Source organism: Anas platyrhynchos, chromosome 1 (genome assembly GCF_047663525.1).
Source record: "Anas platyrhynchos isolate ZD024472 breed Pekin duck chromosome 1, IASCAAS_PekinDuck_T2T, whole genome shotgun sequence".
NCBI lineage: Eukaryota > Metazoa > Chordata > Aves > Anseriformes > Anatidae > Anas > Anas platyrhynchos.
The window spans coordinates 121422094-121447503 of NC_092587.1; the positions used below are offsets into that span (position 1 = coordinate 121422094).

Consider the following 25410-nt stretch of genomic DNA (forward strand, 5'->3'; position numbering starts at 1 on the left):
AGTTCTAGCTTCAATGAAAATTAAAAAGACAACCCAGAAAGTAATGAAATTTTTCATTTTGAAGCTAAATAATATGACAGGGCCTTGTGACCTTAAAATAGACCTGTTTTAATATCTATATTAGGTTTATGTGGCAATGTTTTGGTAGTGGGGGGGCTGCAGCAGGGGCCTCTGTGAGCAGAGCCCAGCAGCTGCCCCATGTCAGACCAGAGCCAGCTCCAGCCACCTCCAAAAAGGACCAGTCACTGGCCAGAGCCAAGAGAGGGAGTGACGCTGGGTGGGCCTCTGGGAAAGCACAGTTAAGGAAAGGAAAAAACGTCATGCAACACCATCCGGGAAAGAGGTGTGAGAACGTGCAGCCCTCCAGGTGAGTGCAGCAAGAGGTGCTCCAGGCAGGCAGCAGCAGTTCCCCTGCAGCCTGTGGAGAGGCCCCTGGTGGAGCAGGCTGTCCCCCTGCAGCCCATGGGTCCCACATGGAGCAGATCTCCACGCTGCAGCCCCCCCATGGGTGGAGGAGCCCCCATGGAGCAGGTGGATGTGGCCTGGAGGAGGCTGCGGCCCATGGAGAGCCCCTGCAGGAGCAGGCCCTGGGCTGGAGCTGCAGCCTGTGGAGAGGAGTCCACGCAGGAGCAGGGGGTCTGGGGGGAGCTGCTGCCCACCTGTGGGGGACCCGTGCTGGAGCAGTTTGCTCCTGAGGGATGGATGGATGGACCCTGTGGGACGGAGCCGTGTGGGAGCAGTGCTTGACATGGGCAGCATCCCCACACTGGAGCAGAGAAAGAGTGTGAGGAGGAGAGAGCAGCAGAGACAAAGCGCTATGGCCTGACCACAACTCTCGTTCCCCCTTTCCCTGCACTGACCAGGAGGAGGCAGATTAGAGTGTATTGGGGGAAGCCATTTTTAGTTGCTTTTAGTTCTCCAGAAGAGAAATAGAAGACTGCTTTAGTCAGATATTAGTTGGCAATAAATTATACTAACATGCTTTATGCTGAATCTGTTTTGCCTATGACAGTAATTGATGAGTGATCTCCCTGACCTTATCCTTGCCCTTGAGCCCTTTTCCATGTTTTTTCCCCCCGTTCCTTTGAGGAAAGGGAGCAGGAGAAAAATGTGGTGGAGTTTAGCTGCCCATCAGGTTGAAAGCACCACAGTCCAACATGTTGTTAATAGATGAACCCCTCACAAACTTTAGAAGGCACTCTGCATCACAGAGCTTCCCACTGGAATTATTTTGAAGGAGGATCCTGAAGAAGTTGTACTCTGTTGGGCCATTACTATTATCTCAAAGAAACATTTTGAAGACTCCCACAAACATTGATGATATTAATGCTGATCTAGATATTACCCGATACAAGCCATAAGAGTATGAGCTGCCCTCATATTATGCAGCATTCTTTTCTCATTAACGGGCCATACCATAACTGGTCTTTAAAGAAAGCTCTCCGTTCACACTTCAATACCTAATTTTATCTCCCTATCGTCTGCTGAGTACAAAGCTTCAGTTAAACACTAATGTATATATCAAGCTACCACCGAATTAATCTATTTTCTATTTAAGGTGAAAAATTATGAACACACACTGTGTTGCTACAAATAAGTGCTTTTATAACAACCATATTTGTTTAATAACCAAAGTAAAAATCTTACCAATTAGTATTTGATGAAGCTGTTTGGGTGTCAAAGTTAGACTACAATCTTCCTTCTCTTGGGTAGAAGATGGCATAGCACTAAGCCCGCTCCAAATCTGGGATAAGCACAAGACATTTTCTCAGAACGGAACCAAAATTCTTATTCATATACATATATATATATACACATGTGTGTGTGTGCACGTGTGTGTGTCTGTGTGTTAAACATTTTATGTTTACATTATTACTGAAGCATTAAACTTACTTCTTTGACTGAAGATTTAGACGCACTTGCTGACAGTCTTCGACTAATTAATGGGCAATTCTCATCTAAAGAAAGCATTTTGAACTGTAACTCCTCCTTGTGAAGATCTGTGATTGAGATCTTTGGTGACACAAGTCCTTCTGCAGGTTTAAGGCCTATGCTCACAGAATTATTATAAATATAAAACTGCCTATAGGCAAGGGGAAAAAAAGAATAGGGAAATCTAGAATTTTGAGCGTTTTATGTTCTACACTTTAAACTACCTAAGATTATTTAATACAACAAATAATACTTTAAGTGAGGATATTTCATTAGAAAAAAAATCAAATATAACAAATGCATTTAAAAGTCTTTTATATCTTTTATTGTTTAGACAAGGACTAACAACCATTGCATGTTTGTTAACCATTGTTAACAACTGTCAACCATTGCATGCCTATCTAAATGTATTAAAAGTATTATGGCTACCAAAATGTAATTATATCATGTCTAGAATATACCTTAAAGAACAATGATGTCGTAAAGTGACACACTTAAAAGATAACAAATGACAAGATTACAAAGGATCTTTTAATATGTGTATGTTTGAGCTGGGCCACTTACAGCTTAATTTTCTGATCAGTTACCTTTTCTTGATCTTGGTTAAGCACCAATCAATTTCACCTGCAACTATGCAATTTTAAACTTCCAGAGAACTTACACAGAGGTATCATATCAAGTATTTAGAAAATTATACTGACTTCAATAACAACCATAAATTCATCTGGTAATTGTGAAATGTGCCTTTCTGTTCTTGCTCCTCTTGAAACACACCTTTAATATGTTATGGTCATATAAGTTATGGTCACAGAAACAGCACAATACCAGTGCCTTCCAAGAAAACCATGTACCCTGTGCATGCAGAAAAAAATACAATACATCCATCTCTGCAGGCCTTGTTTGAATCATGACATATGTACACAGAACAACTTAAAATTGAAACTATGTTGAGGGATTTTTGAAACAGCAAAGATCCCATGACTTGCTGCAGCTGAGCAAACCAACTCTATGAGAAGACTATGACGACTATGAGAAGTTCCCATGACAGTGCTTCCACATTGCCCAGTTGAGGAATTTAGAAAAATATTGTTGCCAGCAGCTGGCTTCAAGGACGGGATCTACGTGACTGCTAATCACAAGGGGGTTGTTTTCTTGCAGGTGGGGTTGTTCTCTTGCAGTTGTTTGTCTGAGTGCTTTTGACCAATAATCTTGTGTGAGACACTATCCGCCCCTGTTAAGTTTGCTATAGAAGTCAGGCTATTTTGGTAATAAAGGGGAGCATGATCTGACCATACTAGTGCCTGTCGTGTTTTCGGCCGTTCTTCCTGCAACAAAACTACAACAATAACCCTCTGCCCATATACATTTTTAAATAACAAGTTTTGAGACTTACCAGTCTTAAGGTATTACTTCTCTTGCTTTGGAGGAAGGTTTTACAGGCTTTTATTTTTTAATAAAATGCTTATTTTTAATAAAATTAAAAACATCAGAACTGTCATGTAAAGTTTTCCCAGACTATAGTTTTCCAAGGTTTGCTCCACAACATACCAAGCAAACACAGCAAATTCTTACTCCATAAATTTGTGTTAGCTAAAGCTAGAATGCCAGCACCATCCTTTGATCTTAGTTACACTACACAAGTTATATTATAACTCACATATTGAACCCATCACTATTGGTGAGCTACACATATTGATTAGAAATACATACAATTTATTATATATAAAAAAAGATTCCAGCACAACCATAAACACTTTTTTGCAATGAGCCACAAGCAACTTTTCTTAAAACGTGGTATCTTAAGTTCATCGTAGGTTTTATTTCAAGTTCCATGGCCTTGAACCTAAGTTTTACCCTGGAAGTAATCTTCAAGTGTCTAAATCAATGCTTGATCAAAATTGGTTTTGAATACTTTATAAATGAAGATCCCAAGACCATAAGCATTTCTGGATGCGATAAAATTCGGCATAAGATTGGTGCCACTAAATCTATTCTGCATGTATACATATATTTTTCATACAAGCCTCAAGTGTTTATTTATCCTTCAAACAAAAGTCTTACCTGGTGGCATCTTTCTGCAAGCGACACTGCCTTAAACTAGAAATGAAATCGGCATAGTATTCCTTGTGTACTTCTTTCAACAGTTGTTCATAGTCAGTATAAGAAAACTGTGGATCTATGTAATTATATCTCTCAGTCTTCGTAAAAATAGTCCTAAATATTGAGAAAGAATCACAATTTCATTATTTGTATTAAATGATTCTGGGTTTTCTTAGAACTATAATAGATTGATTTTGCTACATATATTTTTCACCCCAAACATTCTTTTTATCACAGCTTATTATTAATATTTGACCTTGTAAAGGCCACCATAAAAATAAAACACAAACTGTAATAGCTACATTTGTAGTTTCACACACACAAATACAAACACACACAAAAAAAGAGGTGCAAGAGGTTCAAGGTTAATGAATTTTAGACAACTTTCAGACTGAAAAAAGACAGTAAGCTGTCATGAGTCTTAATCTACTGTGCAGTATATATAAATTATTATTTTTAAATATTATATTTGCTTAATTTGTTACCTGTATTTTTTATTCCGTTCGCTAGGCCTAATGCTGGCAGAGCGGTCATTAGGAAAAGCTATAAACGCATCACCCTTATAATTTCTGTTTATCTCGTGAGTATGAATTTGTGTTTGGGTTGATTTAAGTATTGCCACAGGTGCAATATCAGTGCACTGTCCTGTGCCATCAGCTACAAACTGTCCAGTTGCATTGGAAATCATTGGTGTTATACCTTAAAATTCAAATAAAACACGTTACATACAATTATACTTGACCTCTCAAAACAAAATTCAAAGTACTATATCAGACAAAACATTTCATAATTTATAATTGTTCACCCAGCAACCCAACCAGCAGTTGTCCATCCTACTGTTTTCCTCAGACATGAGTACCATAATAAGAGCCAACAACTTTAGTCACAGTCAAACAAATACTGGAGCCCAAACCACTTCCATTGTGTCCAGCTGGGGCACTTTATCTTGCATGTACACACAACCAAACACTTAGAGCCACAACTGTGACGGCACTGTCTGCAGCGTCCTAAAGCTTGTCACAAGGGCTGCAAAAGCAAGTTTTTGACAAAGACTCCCAAGCTACTACAACATAAAGGAGAGCTCAAAAATTTTTCAGTGAAATTTTAGAAAAGCACATATAGATCACAGAGGAAAATAATGACAGCAACAAGTCCTTGTGTTTGCTCACCTCTCCTTATATAAAGATACCTATGTTTAAAGCAGCACTAAAAATAAATAATTATTGCACTGCACCTTCCTCCCCCCACAAAAACTGATACATTAAACACAGTAGTTCTATCTACTTTAGCCTTAACCCTGATTTGTCTAAAATGGCTACAAGAATAGCTATTTTCTATAGTCCAAACTATTGGAGACATACAGGCAAGCACAAAAACACATCCACAGAGACTGGGAGAAGTGAACAGGAAAACACAGTCCGTTGATATAAGGATCTGAAAACCTTCACATTCCCCCCACACCACAATGAAACTTAAAAGCAAAACATGGGTATCAGTAGCCTATATAACAGAGATGTTCCTCATAACATCTCTATTATCCCGCAAGTTGGAGCAGAATGCGGTCACTAATAGAATAAATGGTAGAAAACAGGATTTTGAAAAGCTGACAGCCACCAAGGAATATGAGAAGGAAATCAAGAAATATGACTAAAGTTTAAACTCTGATTATCACTACCATTTGAAATAAATAAATATATATATATATACACATATACATATATATATATATGTAAAAGTATGCATATGTGTATATGGCCAAATCTTGCCTGACAAATTTGGTGGCTTCCTATGACAGGGTTACAGCATTGGCGGATAAGGAAAAGCAACTGACATTGTCTACCTGAACTTCTGCAAAGCTTTTGACACTGCCCCACACAGCAACCCTATCTCTAAATAGGACAGACATGAACTTGACAGATGTACCACTCAGTGGGCAAGGTTGCTGGATGGTTGCACCCAATAGCTCAAGTGTCCAAGCGAAGATCACTATCTAGTGTTCCTCAGGGGTCAGTACTGGGACCAGCACAATTTGTTGGTGACACGGACAGTGGGATTGAGTGCACCCTCAGGAATTTTGCTGATGACACCAAGCTGTGCAGTGCAGTCAGCACACTGTAGTGAAGGGATACCATCCCCAGGGACCTTGATAGGCAGGCCTATATGAAACTCATGCAGTGCAGCAAGGCCAAGTGCAAGGTACTGCACCTGGGTTAGCACAATCCCAAACATGAATATAGGCTAGGCAAGGAATGGATAGAGAGCAGCTCTGCAGAGAAGGGCTTAGGGGTACTGTTAGACAAAATGCTCGGCATGGACCAGCAATGTACACCTGCAGCCCAGAAAGCCAACCGTACCCTGGGCTGCATCAACAGAAACATGGCCAGCAGGTCCAGGGAGGTGATTCTCCCCCTCTATGCTGCTCTCTTGAGACAATGCTGGGAGTGCTGCATTCAGCCTAGGGCCCCCAGCCTGAGAGACCTGAACCCATCAGAGTGGTTCTAGAGTAGGGCCACAAACAAGATCAGAGGTCTAGAACACGTCTCCTATGAAGACAGGCTGAGAAAGCTGAGGTTATTTAGCTTACAGAAGAGAAGGTTCTGGGGAGACCTTACAGCAGCCTTTCAGTACTTACAGGGGGCTTACAGGAAAGATAAGGAGGGACTCTTTATCAGAAAAGATAGTGATAGGATAAGGGGTAACAGGGTTAAGCTAAAAGAGTGTAGGTTTAGGTTAGATGCAAGGAAGAAATTATTCACTCAGAGGGTGGCGAGACCCAGGCACAGGTTGCCCATAGAAGCTGCAGATGCCCCATCCAGGGTTGCGTTCAAGGCCAGGCTGGATGGGGCTTTGGGCAACCTGCTCTGGTGGAAGGTGTCCCTGCCCATGGCGGGGTGACTGAATTTAGATGATCTGTAAGGTCCCTTCCAGCCCAAGCCACTTTATGATTCCGTATACACATATACAATCAAGAGCTGTTTGGAAATGTATTATAAGTACGTATTTCATAAGGACTCAAAATATGAACCAAAACGTTGATCTACAGAAATATACTTTAATAGTACTTTTGAAAGAGGAAAAACACTGATTCTGGATTTCATATAAACAAGCATCATAAGTTCTGGGATTTATTAAAACTGTAGTTTCTCATCAATTCTTGATTGCCCTGGATATGAAATGCCTACCTGAAAGTAACTAAAAAGTCCAGTAGCTTATCAACCACTCTGATACTTGTAGAAAGAACAGCAGTTCTGTAGGCGACTCTACAGTTCATCCAATGACTTCCTGTTTTTACTTCCCCTCAATACTTTCAGTGAATAAAATGGATAGTGTCTTTCTGTTTTTCCATTAATCAACACATCTTCAAGTGGGCAGCAGTATGTTAAGGAATATTCAGCTACCCTCCTCTAATTCATCTACGCACAGAACTCAGATGCGCCACTATACAGCACAGTGCTGTTGCACTAGTACTACCTGCAGATACTACGGCACATTTGATGCCACAAAAAAGTCATTTTTCCATGACTGGTTTTAAACTCCAGCAACGGGCTTAGTCAAATCTACTGTTGAGTGGTTGTTCATCAAACAAATTGGGAACATGATAACACGAGGAAAAATTTATCAAGAGGCCAACTACTGTATCACCTGAAATACTTTCATGCTGTCATAGGCTTCATCAGATGGGAAGAACCAATGGATACAGCCAGCTAGCAGGCAGTATTAACTGGCAAATTCATTTGGCAGTAGTGACTTACAGCCAATAAAGAATACCCTGTTCTCCATCTAACTTTTTTTCCCCTGTGCTTTACCTCTCTCTGTTGAAAACTTGAGCATATTAGCACTGTGTAATGGCACCTGTCAAAAACTGAAACCTTCATTTTCTGATGTATAAAAGTTAAATAAACATACGATGAAAAATAATTAGGAAAATGCTTTAGGAATTCAATTTTTGTTAAAATACAAACCATTTTTTCTTGCCATCAATTAATAGTTTTTTGGGGTATACATTTTGCAGCTGAGCATTCTCTCAACTCCCAAGAGAAATTACTTTTTTAAAAAACTAAAGTAGTAAGTGAAAAAATCTTTCCAAAAATGTTAAAAAAGTGTACTTCTAAAAGTGTTTTATCACATTGCACTTATCTTTTTAGTATCTTACCAGGATTAATCTTGAATAGAATGTTTTTTGGCTTAGATTTGCACACACCAATCAAGCTCAGGTATATTTGGTGAAAAGATTTTGTCTTCGAAACCTGTAAATTGTTTTCTAGTCCTGTACCAATGATATCAACAACTTGCTTCACTTTAAATGTTCCTATTTGATGCGGAGAAAATGAAAATATCACATCCTGTAAAAGAAAAGTTATGAGACATGATGAAGGAAAGAAAAGCAAGTAAATTGTATAATTACCTATTTGAGTTACTTCCCTTCCCAGTTACTCCTAAAGATCTGTATTTAACCCCGTGCTTTAAAAATACGCCAGTGGCTACACTTAGCCTAGCAATATATGTATCATGCCACAAATTAGAACATCATCAAATTCTTGCTAACTCACTTCTGAGACACACTGTTCTCTTGCTTCCTGAGTTAGAGTTCTGTTAAATTATAAATGCCTCCATATTCAACTTAAAATTAACATAGCTTCCTCCGTTGAAGAAATACGTTACTCAGGTATTTGTGATTAAGTGAAGGAAATGAAAATAATCCTAACAAAGGTTTGAGTCTAAATTACTCTGCTCAAGTCAGTAAAATTCCCCCCAAAAAAGTAAAGCCAGGCAAAACCTGCATCAAGTTTCCTTATTATTACAATTATCTTTTCCATATTAAAAATAATACCTGTTGCTTCCTGAAGTACAGATAAGAGCATTAAATGACTCTACGAAAACAGGAAAAAAAAATATACATTTGGCTGATATTAAATATCATGGAACTATTCTATTTTAATTAAAAAATATATATATATAGTACTGACCCATGTAGAGTAAAATAATCTCTTTGTCTACATAATCTGTGGGAAAGAGGTAATTACCTTTGTAGAACATTTTTTTATTTTTCCTTTTTCAGGAGAAATATTAAAGTGAGCAGTCTTGCGGAAACTGAATTTTACTGGAAGGGACTCAGATTCATTTTTGAGTGTGCACACAACTTGTGTTTGTTCACCTGAGAAACAGTCCATAAACTTAATAACTGGTCCTGGATTAAAAGTTAACATGACAGGAATCCCAGAACCTTTCAGAGCCAGCTCAGTGCGATGAGGATGATTCACTGTATTAGAAAGACACATACACACATTAAATAGTAATGAAATAAAAAACACAATAAACCTTGTCACTTGTTTTAGCTAACAAGCAGAAAATTCATACTATATTTGTACGGTTGCAAAAGCAGAACCATACAGTTATACAGTATGATTTATGATGCAGTCTTCTATAAACTTTGAACTCAGGCTTACTTATAATGGCAGCTAGGTACTGTATTGTTCCTTCATTAAGAAATCTGAGGATGAACAGATACTCGCTTGAAAACACAGAATTATTACCAAAGTGCTGGTGACTTGCAAACAGCTGCTGTTTTTTTTGTTTGTTTGTTTGTTTGTTTCCTCTCCCCTCTATTCCAAATATTTACCATTACATTTAAGCTTTAGGCGTACACTACTAGTTCTTCTTTCTACTCGTGATTAGAACTGTTTTTTGTGCTGAGGCTTAAAAGATGTATTTTTTTTTTTAATTGATATAAGATAGACACAAGTTTCCCATAAAATTAAGAAGTGGAAGATTAAGAAACAAAAATCAAGATATACAATCTTATCATCCAGATATACATTTCTGATAGTGACTATATGTTTCTGTAACATACTTGTGATCAGTGTGGTATCATCACCACAAGCCTTCAGATAGCCATCTTTATTCCCAACAACCTCAAATCTCAGAAACAGTACATAATCTTGTTTTGGTGACAAGTCATTCACTCCAAAGGCCTTTTTAAATTTCCTGTAAGAATCACAATATCTAATTACTAGACAAAAGAAAAAAGGAAAAAAAAAAAAAACATTTTTCATCATCTAATTCAGCTGTTGCTATCAATTACAGCTTTAAATGACCTTTACACTTCAGTTCAGAAAACGGGAAAGTAACAAATTTAACCGAACACTATCTATATGACTATGCTACTAGTCATTTGGTATCTTTTCCATTTGCATACATCTACAAAAGTTTTCTATAAGTGATTCATGTGCGTGTAATCTTTAAAGAAGTTTCAGTAAGAAAATTTGCTTTTTCAATTTATTCTTTTTCTCCCCCTTGCTTGAAGGAGAAATGTTCCTTTACGTCTACTATTTTGTAATTTCAAGGAAAGCTTGCAAATGTTTCGTTCTCCTGGTAATGAAATATCTATTCTTTACTATTGCTGCACATACGCGACATCTTCATGAAATAAGTCTGCACTCCTGGAAAAGACATTTAATTTGACACCACACGACTCAACAATCTTTAGAGATTCAACATACTTAATTGGAGAAGTAATTAGTTCCCTTTGCAAAAAATCTAATAAAATTCTTCAGCTTAAACAAGCTGAACCAATTCCTGGTTCAAAGGCATCCTTAATGAATTATAAGACATCTCCCGGATAATCACTTCTGACTTGGCTTTATCATTTTTAGTATCACACCAAGGAATTTCTTTTAATACACATAAGTATCAAGTAATTAAAAAAATCTGCATATTAACTTAAAATGATTTCTCTAAACTATTATGTAAAAAAAAAGACGTGGTAGAGAAGCAAACTTTTTTTTTTTTTTTTTTTTTTTTTGGCTTGTTTGTAATTTGGACTATTAATAACTCACTTTGGACTAAAGCACAATGTAAGAAAAGACTTCTCATAAGGTAGTAAGGTTCCTTGATTGGGAAAGCACAGGATCAAAGTGGAAACATTTACATCTTCTGTTTTATTTATGAGGCTTAAATCTTGTAAAACAGCATCTGCACTCCTCTGAAGATCTGTTCCCTAAATAAAAAAAAATAATCAAAGTATGGATATATCAACAGTTCAGCCTGCTCTACCTACCCTTTTGTTTTGCTTTTTTCCCCATGCATGGTTTCACATCTTTCAAAACAAATAGAAAGACATAATGTAAATAATGCCAGTAAGACATAGTTCCATATCACTCAGCTAATTAACTACTTCTATGTCAATGTTTTTAATTCCCTTTTTTATAAAACATGATGCTTACTCAAGATTACTTCACTGTCAGAGAAAAGCAAGTGAAACTAAGCATTTAACACCTTGGAAAATCAAAATGTGTTTTGACAACTGCTATATAGCTTCATCATAACAAATCCACTAACTCATAACAAATCCAGTAAATCAAGCATAACTAGTCCTGAAAAAATAAAAATAAAAAAGGGGCAGAGGAGGTGGAGAAGGAGGGAAAATGTACTTAACATCATTAATGCTACGGTGTCACACAGTGAAACAGAAATACTGAAAAAAAATAATTCCAAGGTAAATATATAGTAAACAATTTGCTGATTGGACAGAAGTGACAGGAAGTTTATTGATCAGGAAATAGCATGACATAGAAAACACTGCTAGAAGATGAATGTTGAGAAAAAGAATGTAAATGCAGAAATAAAAACGAGTCTTCAACTAAACTGAATTTAAAATAAAGAACATTTTCTTACCATCTCTCCTCCAATGCTATTGTCTTCCAGTATTGCTACCCAGTCCATAGACTCTGGACTTTTATTGTATAAACATATTTGTTCAGTCTTTGAAGACCCAAAGTAAACTGATCCAAAATTAATGCATTCCAATACATTTCCAGAAGACACTCCTAGAACTTTCAGAATTTGTTCAACCACAACAGCTTTGATCCATACTTCAGTGCAGCCACGTCCTTCCAACTCCACTCTGTCAGTAACAGTAGCATATAACAGGTAATGTACAAAAATGTTAGAAACAATCAATTTGTTTTATGCAAAACTAAATCAAATCAAAGCATTTCAACGCAAATTGTCATCTCTCCATAGATAACCTAAGCAAAAAAATGTGTACTAGACAATACAACACCTAATAGATATATATCCAATCAGAAGGAATCACACATTAAAATGTGAGGTTTGGGGGAGACTTCTACAATTTTCACTTTTTCCTTCCCCCTACTTTTCTTTGTTTTGTTGGAAGACTGTTATTTGAAACAATAGGAATAACATCTCAAAAGAATCAGAGATGTCCACAGATGATATATTGTTTTTTTTTACCTCTGACAATTGTTGTGTCTAGCTCCCTATTTTGGTGTATACTTAGCAATTTTCCTCTCAGGCAACTGGGGAAGAAGTTCATCTGAGAAAGCACAGAACTGCTGTTATTCCTTCCTGAATGCTTATTCACGATGATAGCACAAAACCCGAAGGGTCGTACAGACACTGTACAAGTCTAAACTAGACTGCAGAAGGCAGTGGCTGCTTAACCAACATGGGGTGAGGAAGACAGTAGTAGTACCCTGGAGTTCAAAAATGGAAAGGCAGAATGTGTGACACTTTGCAATCAAAAGGTTGAAACTCAATAACCGGAGAAACACATTCCATATGAAGGTGGATGCAATTGTGATGCCAAATACAGATATAGGCTCCTCTGTCAATAACTAATAGAACTCTTCTCTTTTAATTTAATTTCCTTTTCCAGAGGGCTACAAAATGCAAGAACAGGAAAAAGAGCTCAACTTTAAGTCAAAGATCTTCTTAATTTAAGTAACATAACGAAACAGAACAGGAAAAAATAACACACATACCCTTTTTGCTACTAGAAGAATATAGGATTGAAAAGGGCTTTCCAGATTTGTATCAACTCCAAATTCTGACGCTGCCTAAAAAGTCTATATTTACAATCTGAAAGAAGACTAGGTGCAAACATAAAAACAGTGTATTCTTGAAAGTGTTAATGGTTATGAACAGATTCCTTCTGTTGAAAATAAGATACACCAATGGACATCATAATGTTTTCTGAGACTAGTGAAACACATCCAACCAAAAGAAAAAGAGCAAAGTTATAGAAATCCAGAAAAAATTGGTGGTGTGGAAGGTACAGAACACTGCAGGTAGAAGATGCAGAAGCTCTTGGTTAGCAGCACACAGAGATGTGCACACATGCCATGTAATTACAACTTACAAGAAAATTCTATAAAAAACAGCCAGGTACACCACCTGTGCATCATTGTTCCACGGAGATAATATAAACATCAAGTTCATTTAATGAAAATAAGCGTTGAAGACGGGAATTGACACTAGGGAGCTTTATTTATATATAGTAAACAAATTCATAGTAAAATCTTTAGAATTAATTTTAAAAAATGTATAGACCTGTATTCCATCAGCCATACTCACTCACTTTATCACTTCTTTGATGACTCTTGGGACATCTGTACAGATAGCCACTTTGACCACCTTTAAAGAATCAGGCTCCACCACTCCACTGGTAGGTTCTATGTTAAGTAACACAACCCCATCATATGATATCTCAAATGTACCTAAAAGGAATAATACATTGCACAACTTAGAAGTTGTAGATCAATATTTTCCTATGAAACATTTGCATTCATAAATGGCATAAAGCAGGCATTTACAAGCAGTACATTTTCTTATGGAAACAGGAAACACAAAGTTAACCTTTTCCAAAACTATTTCTAACAGAATACAGCATTCTTCCCAGGATTTTTGAAATTAAACATCCACATATCCAATGTAACTGTGCCAACTGTGCAAGCTGTCATTGCAACAGGAAAGGTACTTACATTCCAAACAGAACTGATTATATCACAAAGCCATTGTAAGTAACATTTTTATAAATTTGGGAATATTTTATGCACAGCTCTAGGCAGCCACAGTCTAGAAATTTCACAGATCCAAAGAGAGATCTATTACCTGCAAATAGCAACACTTTTCATAGCTTGATTCATACACTATCCAATTCATTGCAGAAGAGAACAGTTAATCTTTCTCTGACATACAAACATTTGTTTAAATGTGAAAAGATTCGTAAATGTGTATTTCACCAGCAGCACTAATTTTTTGCCATTATAGGTAGCAAGAAATTGTTTCAAATGTTGTAGGAAAAACACACTGTTTTACCTCAAACAACAGCTGATCTCTAATATGACATCAGAAGCAGGAACAAAGCACTCATACTTTTAGCACGAGATATGAAATGCCTTGATTCACAGGCTGCATACAGCACTTCTGCTGCTGTAGTTTATATGATGCCTGCCAGCACAACCTGCTGTGTTCCGATTCAGAGACTACACACACAGATTGAGCAGCTCTGCCTTTGTCTGCCCTCGATAAGTTCTTCACTAACCACTGCTTTTATTCTAATTTTGCATTTGGCCAATGGATCACTTGCAGAATGCACGGGTAGGTAGCTCAGCACCACCACACGGCTCTCTCACTCCCCCTCCTCAGAAGAAAGAGGGGGAGAAAATCTGATGGAAAAAAGGCTTATGGGTCTGCAGGGCTGGTTCCCTCACATGTTCTTACTCCTCTCTCCCAGCTGCTGTTACATGGTGTTTTTCCCGTTCCTTAACTCTGCTCTCCCAGAGGCCCACCCAGCATCACTCCCTGGCTCGGCTCTGGCCAGCAGCAGGTCCCTTTTGGAGCTGGCTGGAGCTGGCTCTGGTCTGACATGGGGCTCTGCTCACAGAGGCCCCTGCTACAGCTCCCCCACTACCAAAACTTTGCCACATAAACCCAATACAAGAACCTTTAGCTATAATAGGAATAATAGAAATAACGCAGAACTTCAGTTAATTCCTACTTAGTCACTGAGGAGTTAACTCGCACACAAAAAAATACATTTCCTAAGAAAATAAATATTTTCATAATTCAGTGCATATTTAATATTTACCTGATGATGATCCATGGTTAGCAATATTGATCTCTTTACTAATTACTTTACTGTTTGCAGTCACTGTACCGAAATTAATCTCTGAATCAGTTTCCAGATAACAGCGTGGAATTAATCTGCAGAGAGAAGGCATGGTTTTATTTTCCCCAAAGTTGAAAATACATTTGCATTTTTAAAGAAATTTGATTAAGCACCACGTTGGAAGAGTTCTGCTTTTCTTCTAGTCCTCCTACTAATGTTTATGCAACTCACTCCAGCAGTACAAAATACATTAAAAAGATCTATTAATTCATTTAATTTAAGAACTAATGACTGCAACTTTAAAACAAGCTAGCCTCGAGCAATTAGTCAAAATGGAATATATGCATTTTTATTTAACTCTAAATACCTATTTGTCATACAAAGTAGTTTAAACAGTTCACTAGAAAAGTGTTCACTGTATTGAGTTGGTCGTATCTCCAAAGTTAACATCCACTGTCTTTCATCGTCAGCTGCCTGAACTAAAAGTAGAGAAAAAACATGCATGCCAATTTCAATTTACAGTCTTCTTGTTTTATAGATACTTCACATGGCTTCAGCAAAATTCGTTAAAACATAGGAAGCGTATAATGACACAAGTTCTTGCTGTTACTTATTTAAGAGCATCAGCAAGCATGACTACTTCACTGGATTGGGTACGGCTTAGACTTAATGAAAAACTACTACTTGCTTCAGCAAACTCATGAAGGCCCCGATTCCTAATACAAGCCCACGTTTGACATCATGTAAAATTGTGTTCAAAATTAATTAGGATTTTACATGAGCACAGACGTCCATCCCCTCTTAACTGCAAATAGGGACATGCAGGAACAATTGCATCTCGTGGCCTGTACTAAGCGCCGCACCAAAGACTAACAGAAGGAAGACAGCTTCCTAGGCCAAGCTAGGTGGACCCTACCCACAGAAGCTCTTTCACAAAGTACAGGGGCAAGCAAGTGGGAGGTGGTGGGAAGGAAAGGAGATGGGGGTGGAGGGAGAAGGGAATCAGAATGAAACAAATGAACTTCCTCTTGGGCAACAACTTGGTTTTAATTCTATTTAATAATTTATTGTGATGCAAAACAAAATACTGAATTCTTCAAATAGATGGTTTAAACCAGTGGGTGGGGGTACACCAGGAGAAAAAAAAAAGGCACCAGGAAACTGCTATCAAGATCAGAGCACAATTAAAACTATTTTGAAGACCTGACAACATGTACCAATTATTTAGACATTCTTCCAAGAAGTTTCATGAGAAATACGAAACTAAGTATCTTTCTACTCAAGTCCCATATACATAACTACTCAAGTAGACAGGAATAAAAATGAATTCTAATGACAATTCCTAGTAGACAGTGGTGATCCTTACACAAAAGAGAGAGAACGGAGTTAGGAGATTTACTTTATATATATATATATATATACACACACACACACACACACACACTAATATTATTATTTAAACATAGGATGGGGTTATTTTGTGGCTCCCCCTCTCTCTTCAAGATGAGAAGTTACCCTGGGAATGTCTAATTTCAAACATGTTCTAAATGTTTTGTTAAAACAAACAAACAAATCATAATTAATATACTTCAAAGAAAAAGTGAAGAGGTGGAGTTTCAGCGAATCATTTACACACAAAGACACTAAAAATCAACCCATAACTCTCTGGTTTGATTGAAATACAATCCCAAATCTTGAGTATAAGTATTTTCTATTGCTATCAAGTATTTACTAAATTAATTCATTACATCTGTATTACTGAGCACATTAAGAGTCCATGGCACGATCAAGACACACTAACTGCATTGTGTGGTCACCAAAACTTGTATGAAATACATGAGTGACAAATCAATATGGTTAACCACTGGAGCTAGTCACATGTGCCAGGCAAATACGTAAAAGGCATTTCATTTGCAAATCAAACAACTATGATATTAACTTCACTAAGGCACAATCGAAATAAAATTCTTTTGGTGATATTTTTAACCAAATGAGTGGATACAAAAATAAGTTAAAAGTTACTGCAGTCTGATGTTGTATGGAAAACAGGCCTTTCCTACATTCACAGTGAAGCGCTTCCCAGACTAATGATTATCTTAAAATGAACAGCAGATGTGATCGAAGGAATTGCACAAAATGTTGGCAAAAAAAGGATAAATCTTTTCATGCTTTTCTCCTAAACTGGCCATGAACTTCTCTTTCATTAAGATTCCATGGGCAAAACATGCAGACCCAGATTTTCCACAAGTTCATAGAGAATTATACATTTGTACATACACAATAATCCATACTGAAATAAAAGGTGAAAAACAACAATTCCAAAGACAGAAAACTGAAAATAAGTGAACAGGTAAGAGAGAAGTAGCAGACATTTAAAGAGGCCACTCTAAATAATATTAACAACTTCAATAACACATCTTGGGTTTATGAAATTTCATAACTAGCTTTCACATACTTTAGAATGTGTTGCCTTCAGGGGGCAGCGGCGACCTGGTTCAGGAACGGCACGGCGACCAACCCCAGGCCGCTCGGTCCATCGGCTCACACACACCAATGTGGTAGATGGCAAATGGCGTTTGTTGTCGAGCCACATGGGGTTATCTACCCGAGGCCCATAGCGCCACTTCCACTTCCTTACATCACAGGCCACACGCTACTGTCCATCAAGGGAGGGGCTCCACCTTTCCGTACAGCACCACATCTTCCGGCCGCCAGACCCTAACTACCCACATTTCCCCCCTCCCTATGCACAACCAAATTAGCTAAAATATAACAATCTTAAGACGTAGACATCATAACCTAACTAAAAAACATAAGGCGCAATAACCAGGAGAAAACTAGGAGGTAACTGGTAACCCTGAGTAAATACACTCTTAAAGTAGTTGTTGGTGTTCTACCAACATAATGTAAACTTTCTCTAACCAACTTTTAACAAACAACACAAGCTTATTTAGTATACAAGGTCCAAAGATAAGATCACACAAAGGCATCGCAGCCCCCCACCCACGGAGACCGCTTCGCTGTTGTCTGAATTCTGCCAGTGTGGAATACTCAGGCTTAGACAGGACGCTTGCTGACTTATTGTCTTCTCTTGTCACTGGGGTATACAGATTACGGGGGTGCCCGATGATCCATTCCTGTGAACAGAAACTCAGTTTTCATTAGTTTTGTTCTGAAGTTGGGGCGTCGGCTGTTTGGAGCTTCTCTGGACGCACGAGTTGCCATACCTTCGTGGGTCCTCAGGCCCTGGACTTGCGCCTGGGGGGTGATCACTGTTGGGTCCGTACCCATTAGCCGCTGCAGGCTAGAGCCATACAGTGTGTGATCCGCCCCAGTTACTTGGGCCAGTTGTCTCATACAGTTGTCCCCCCATTCTCGTTCAAAAATGATCATCCCCCCCCGTAAAAGATCAGTCTACAAGTTTGTTTTATATCAAACGGGAGCATGTCGTCTCCCCTGAAAACACCATCTATGAGGGTGGAGACCATTGCAGAATGAAGCCCTTTATCCGCAGTGGCTTTAACAATCGCTTGCACATCCTTAGGGTTTGTTGGTGAGTGAACCCTCTGCCCCCCGTCTGTCACCCAGACCGGGAACGCTAGCATGGCCGTGGTCTCTCCCAGATTTCCCCAGGCTCTGGTTCCCCACCGGCACCCCTGGCTTCCTCAGCCGAGCCACCCCATAGCTTCCACAACTTGGATACGCCCTGCACAAGGGTTTCCATCTTCCTTGTTGGTCCGGGAGCCTCCTCCCCGCCGGGCTGGTCCCACCGCTCCGGTCGCCGTTCACCCGAATCCAGGAGCTTCCCCAGGTTTCGGCACCACTTGCTGCCTTCAGGAGGCAGTGGCGACCTGGCTCAGGAACGGCACGGCGACCAACCCCAGGCCGCTCGGTCCATCGGCTCACAGACACCAATGTGGTGGATGGCAAATGGCGTTTGTTGTCGAGCCACATGGGGTTATCTACCCGAGGCCCATAGCGCCACTTCTGCTTCCTTACATCACAGCCCACACGCTACTGTCCATCAAGGGAGGGGCTCCACCTTTCCGTACAGCGCCACACCTTCCGGCCGCCAGACCCTAACTACCCACAAGAATGTAATTCTGTTTGTTAGATGTGCAAGTACTTTTTCAAAGTACTGCCAGTACACAATCTTAGAGTCATTCACTCTAGAAAATAAAAATAAACACTGTATTTGGACCAGCCAAAATCTGTGGCTGATAATTCTTCACATGTCAAAAAATACATACAACACAGACATAAATCTAAGTAAATCCTTAAAAAAACAAATTATGTATGTCAACACTCAAGGAAATATAGGATAAATGCATATTAAATTATTGATGGTGCATCAGCAGAAACAATAAAATGTTATTTAAAATGAAAAAAGAGGTAAAAACCTTTAATTAGGGAGAAAAAACACACTGGAATTTATTATACTACTAATAAAAATAATATACTAATAAATTATACTATTTCCAGTTGAAGGGAAGAAGAGGACAGGACACAGCACAGGGGCCCTCCAAAACAGAATATGCAAATATTTCCTTTAAAATATTTTTAGTGTCTTCTGTCAAATTAAGACTTCTGTGCACATTTCACAGTGATATCTTTATTAAAAAAAAAAAAAAAAAAAAAAAGCTTTTAACTAGTATTTGTCAACCAATGAGTTCTTATACTACCTATATTTTTTTTCTCTAAATGATAAATGTCATATTCAAAACTATGGTTTTAAAAAAAATATATGTTTGACATTTAGTGACCCTTCGGTGCAATAACTATCATCTGTCTATAAAAAACAGATATATGCATGACAAACCTGATTTGGGAGAAGACTGATTAAAAAGTATTAAGTATATTTAGTTTTGATTTTTACACAGAAAGATAATAATCAGTTATACCCAGTTAAGTTTTCCTCTGCAAAAGATAATTAAACACAAGGATTTAAAATACTTAGCTATCTACTGAAAGTCCTCTCCAGAAAGGAATTACCAGTAGCTTTATTGTCCAAAGTGCAATCTGTCCAAGGCAGTCTATATTAACTATATCATAAGTTAACAATATAAATAATACTAAAACTTAAGTATTAAACTTGATAATAAGTTAGCGATAACAATAATATTGTAACAATACCAATTTATTTCATTTGTTCTCAGGGTATTCTAACATTAAGACTGATAACAGTAGAATGAACATTTGACCTGTGGCTAAGAAACTGCTAGCCCAAGAAGCAAAAAGCATGCAACTGAAATACGGTGCTCTTAAGATGAAAGGAGAAAAAGCAAATCAGGGAAAAACAAAAAGATCACAACATGACAGGTACATAAAATGACAGAGTAAGTATTGCCCATCTGAAGGCAAAACCTGATGCGTGTTAGGCTAACATAAGGAGTTTGTGGATTTATTTTTAAAAACAATTCATATTGAATAGTCTCCAATGAAATTCCTTTCCACCTGTAAACGGAATTTCTAATGTTGAGATTTTCAGGAAAATCATGATTTGCATTAGTTTACGCAGAGAGTGGATTCACCTACCCTAACTTAGGCACCCAAGAGCTGGACCTGTTATCATTCTGTTTTTTCTCTATAGGCAAGAGAGAGAAAGGTCCTCCAGAACAACTCCATCCCAAATCCTCATCCTCAGATAAATTCTAGCCTAAGTCTGATGAAGTATTACTTAGAAACTTACCTTTTCCAACCAATATACAGATTATACACAACACAGGACATATACATGTATGTTTAGACACATAGACATGCACACAAAAACACATGGACTGATGAAATGATACTTGCACATGTGACATAAACCATATCTTTAGAATTAAACAAACTGTTCTTCACTATAATCGCAACTGAATATGAACAATATGTTTGGTGTTTTTGGTTATTTAATTTTTATTATTATTATTATTAGTGATGCAATAAGGGAAAAAAAAAAAAACATTAAAAGTAAATGTCAACTTCACAGAATCACAGAATCACAGAATTTCTAGGTTGGAAAAGACCTCAAGATCATCGAGTCCAACCTCTGACCTAACACTAACAGTCCCCACTAAACCATATCCCTAAGCTCTACATCTAAACGTCTTTTAAAGACTTCCAGGGATGGTGACTCCACCACTTCCCTGGGCAGCTCATTCCAATGTTTAACAACCCTTTCAGTAAAGAAGTTCTTCCTAATATCCAACCTATAACTCCCCTGGTGCAACTTTAGCCCATTCCCCCTCATCCTGTCACCAGGCACGTGGGAGAACAGGCCAACCCCCACCTCACTACAGCCTCCTTTAAGGTATCTGTAAAGAGCAATAAGGTCGCCCCTGAGCTCCTTTTCTCTAGGCTGAACAAGCCCAGCTCCCTCAGCCGCTCCTCATAGGACTTGTTCTCCAGACCCCTCACCAGCTTCGTCGCCCTTCTCTGGACCCACTCAACTTGTCTAATGCTGGTGTAGAATTAGAATTCATCAGCATTATCACAATCAATAAAGAGTAAAGCGAAAACAAGAACTCAAAGCCTCTCTAGGATCTTAGAACACCACCATCCTGATTATCTTCTTACCTGTGCGCTGTTATGGGGGAATGGGGGGGGGGGGGGGGGAGGAGATGAATTGTAAAGAAACTTGCTATTCATTTTCATTACAGTTGATAGCTTAGTTATGCAGCCATATGTGACAGGTGTTAACAAACTTTCCACAAGATTAAACTGAAAACTCTAACAGCAAAATATGAACTTTTGACCTTCATACCCAAGCAGGGGGATATCAACTACATTTTCTTCTATTAAAAGCAGTAGTCTGTCTTCAAGATCTTCCTCACTCTCAGGACAATATTCTACAACAGCTTTGACTTGAAGTCCAGGTGCAACAGGTTTTTCTGGATTTTCCACAATCAGTTTAAACTGCAGTGCAAAAAAAAAAAAACAAACAAATAATTAATCAATTTTTCATTTTTAAGATTTAAAAATATGTACATATGGTCCATTTTTCAGAGAACACATGGATTGATTTGAAGAACAAAGAAATTCCTCTGCCTATTTATTTATATTCATGTTGTTTATCTTTTTTCCTTTTTACAGTAAAACAGAAAGGCAGAAAGAATGCCCAATCCACACTTCAATGTAATTTGATGAGTTGACAAAATACTGTTTCTAGTCCTTTCAAGAGAGCTCTAGCTTTTGCTGCTGTTGCCATAAACCCTCTGAAGCACCATAAGGTCGGATCCTACTTAATACAGAATCTTTTCAGTATCTAAGAGAGCAACAAGGATTAAATCTCAATCTGAAGTAGCCTATGAATAGTCTGTAGATCTGACCTACACTCAGAGGAATTCAAATGAAAGTATCACTATACATTGAAAAAATCTTCCTGAATGGCCCATGCACCTCTGATTCTTTGGGTAGAGGGGGAGGGAGGCTGTGGAAGGAAAGGAAAAAAAAACAGAAGCAACTGACACAAAGTACCTTTCTCCTCCCTCAAAAAAATAAAAAAAAAGTAGTCTGGATTTGTTGCTGTCTGTCTGCATCTGATAATATCCAACACCACCACGTCTTTCCTTGAACAGAGGACACATAAGCCATCTACGAGCATGTAGAAGGAATCCCACAGCTACCACGTTCCTAAGAAAGCTTCATAGCAAGATCAAGAGATTCTCCAATGCCTCAGTGTCCTTATAGCTCACATCACTCTATGCATAACTGCCTTCTGCTGTATATGTCCACTTTAATAAATCTTTTATTTCTGAAACAGAGTCATCCCAGTATTCTTGAAGTTTTCTGTACTATTTTTACTTGGAATATATAAAGGCAATTTACAACTTATTGATTCCTTTAAAATTTCCCTAGCAGTATAAATACTCAACTAAAGGAAATGTGTTATGTAATATGCATCAAGATGATGGGGTTGATTTTGAAATAGCAGCCAGTAACCATGCTTTGATTTGGGAGTGCGCAAAGTCTTCTCTAAAATGAATTAACACCCATGCATATTCATTCCGTATAAGGGAAAATTAATATTCTGGAATAACAATTTTTTAATGAAACCTACAGAAAACTGCTCTGTGAGCTGAATTCCTTGAAATGCATTTTTCAGCTGTGCACTGTGGCAGCTCAGTTAATTTTCAGTTCTTGCACACTACGAGTGTAATGCTTCAGAAAACTTGCCACTGAGTCACCCATTTCAGAGCCAAGTACTCACGGACAGCAGCACCAGGTCTGGGAATGAAAGAGCAGCGCGACAGAACCTCCTGGAACCAAGCATCTAAAGTGGAATCTTGTCCCCTAGCTCTCACATTGGGCATCTCTTGCACACTGGCATGAAAATATTCAGCCTAAGTCATGACAGACTTGGGTTTTTTTTTTGCTCACAGTTGCCATCCTCATAAATTACGAGGAGTAGCCTTTTCTCTTCTAAAATTGACTGCACCTTTCCACTTCTGAAGCATGTGAAAGATTGATAAGGCTGATGAAAACTAACAAAACCGAGAATAAGCGCAGCCCTACCAAACGAAGCACTCTCAACAGCTCCCAACTCATCCCAAAACGCTTCAGTGACAGTGTAACGAAAGTTAGGAAAAAAAGTTAGGGCTTCCCGGGAAGCCCTGCAGGAGAACACCTTCCAGGTGCTACCGGAACCACGCCCAGGCTTCCTCACGAGGAGCAACCCAGGGCACCGGCTGCCTCCTCGGGATCCTCACACGGACAACTCGGACAACTTCGCCTCCGGGAACCGTCTCCCCGTCCTTCCCGTTCACCCGGCTCACCGCCCACCTTCAGCACAGTGACACGCGTCTGGCGAGGGCCCCGCCTGGCGAAGGGGGGCACCTGAGGAGCACAGGGGTCCCCGGGCGGGTCCCCCCGCGGCTCTCCCCTCGCCTCCCAGCACCGCTCCGACGGCTGGCGGGCAGCCCCCCGCGGCCGCTCCGCTCCCCTCCCGCCCCTCACCTGTGGCCGGCGCGGCGGCAGCAGCCGGAGGCGGCAGCTCCCGGCGCGCAGGTTGCGGATGCTGAGCTCGGCGCGGTAGCGGCGCCCCGGCAGCGCGGCCCCGAAGCGCAGCAGGGCCGGGGCGATGCGCACCCCCAGCACGTCCCGCTGCCCGCCCGGCATGGCGGCCGCCGCTGCTGCCTGGAGACGGTCGCTAAGCAGCGGACGCGGAGCGGGGCGGCGGGGCTGGCGAGAAGCCAGCGCTTGGTTGGCTTGAAGGAAGGAAGTGGGAGCAGCACACGCACAAAACCTCAAAGCTCAGTCGTGATTAGCCCCCAGAGGTTTTGTTTGCCTCGGATTACATCAGCCCCTGAAAGTGCAGGAGGGCTCGAGCTATTTATATCGCAAATGCTAAGTGCGGGATGCTGCAGACACGGATGGCAATAGCTAGAACTCCAAACAGGGCACAAAGACTGTTGTAAATGGGTCAAGAAACCTAGAGGGGGTAGGGAGAGGGGAGAGCCTTTGTTTCTGATGCTGGGGAAGGATGTTAAGAGGTATATTTTTCTTCCTTAAAAATTCATGTGACAGCTACACAGCTGTAGATTACTGAAGAAAGAATGGCAGTATGACATTACAAGCCCTAAAAGTAACATAAAGGAATCTGAAGGGAGTTCTTTGAGATAGCTACTTGTAGTGGGTTTACATGACAAGGTTTTGGTAGTGGGGGGGGAGGGGGCATAGGGGTGGCTTCTGCAAGAAGAATCCAGAAGCTGCCCCATGTCAGATAAGGGCCCAACCAGTGGTCACAGCCAGGCCAAGAAACTATATTGTTTGCGCCTCTGCAAGAGGATATTTAAGAAAGGGGGGGGAAATTATGAATGTAGTTGTTGGGGCAAGGCTTTTGACACCGTCTCCCACAGCATTCTCCTCAAGAAACTGGCTGCTCTTGGCTTGGACTGGCGCACGCTTCATTGGGTTAGAAACTGGCTGGATAGCCGGGCCCAAAGAGTTGTGGTAAATGGAGTCAAGTCCAGCTGGAGGCCGGTCACTAGTGGCATCCCCCAGGGCTCGGTGCTGGGTCCGGTTCTCTTTAATATCTTCATCAATGATCTGGACGAGGACATTGAGTGCACCCTCAGGAAGTTTGCAGATGACACCAAGTTAGGTGCGTGTGTCGATCTGTTCGAGGGTAGGAAGGCTCTGCAGGAGGATCTGGATAGGCTGCACCGATGGGCTGAGGTCAACTGCATGAAGTTCAACAAGGCCAAGTGCTGGGTCCTGCACCTGGGGCGCAATAACCCCAAGCAGAGCTACAGGCTGGGAGATGAGTGGTTGGAGAGCTGCCAGGCAGAGAAGGACCTGGGAGTGATGGTGGACAGTCGGCTGAATATGAGCCAGCAGTGTGCTCAGGTGGCCAAGAAGGCCAACGGCATCCTGGCTTGTATCAGAAACAGTGTGACCAGCAGGGCTAGGGAGGTGATCGTCCCCCTGCACTCGGCTCTGGTGAGGCCGCACCTCGAGTACTGTGTTCAGTTTTGGGCCCCTTG

At 39.8% G+C, this 25410-nt stretch overlaps 1 protein-coding gene across 4 annotated transcripts in view; it reads right to left on the reverse strand.

The window, feature by feature from the left end:
• Positions 1 to 24334, reverse strand: part of CFAP47 (cilia and flagella associated protein 47) — a 300169-nt gene extending 275835 nt beyond the window's left edge. Inside the window, exons 1-13 of one of the 4 annotated variants that reach the window (XR_005262638.2) lie at positions 23882 to 24331; positions 21690 to 21841; positions 14924 to 15039; positions 13412 to 13550; positions 11707 to 11935; positions 10869 to 11029; positions 9884 to 10017; positions 9057 to 9292; positions 8186 to 8375; positions 4518 to 4731; positions 3994 to 4146; positions 1894 to 2083; positions 1648 to 1744 (exon numbers count right to left, since the gene is read on the reverse strand). Coding sequence is in view for 2 of the 4 variants with exons in the window: in XM_038173027.2 (XP_038028955.2) it covers positions 1648 to 1744; positions 1894 to 2083; positions 3994 to 4146; positions 4518 to 4731; positions 8186 to 8375; positions 9057 to 9292; positions 9884 to 10017; positions 10869 to 11029; positions 11707 to 11935; positions 13412 to 13550; positions 14924 to 15039; positions 21690 to 21841; positions 23882 to 24043 (2173 nt within the window). In the remaining 2 variants the exon portion in view is untranslated. Of the gene's footprint in view, positions 1 to 1647; positions 1745 to 1893; positions 2084 to 3993; positions 4147 to 4517; positions 4732 to 8185; positions 8376 to 9056; positions 9293 to 9883; positions 10018 to 10868; positions 11030 to 11706; positions 11936 to 13411; positions 13551 to 14923; positions 15040 to 21689; positions 21842 to 23881 lie in introns of all 4 variants that reach the window. The other 3 variants (XR_011804865.1, XM_038173027.2, XM_038173028.2) reach the window with 3 other exon arrangements.
• Positions 24335 to 25410: the final 1076 nt, after the last annotated feature.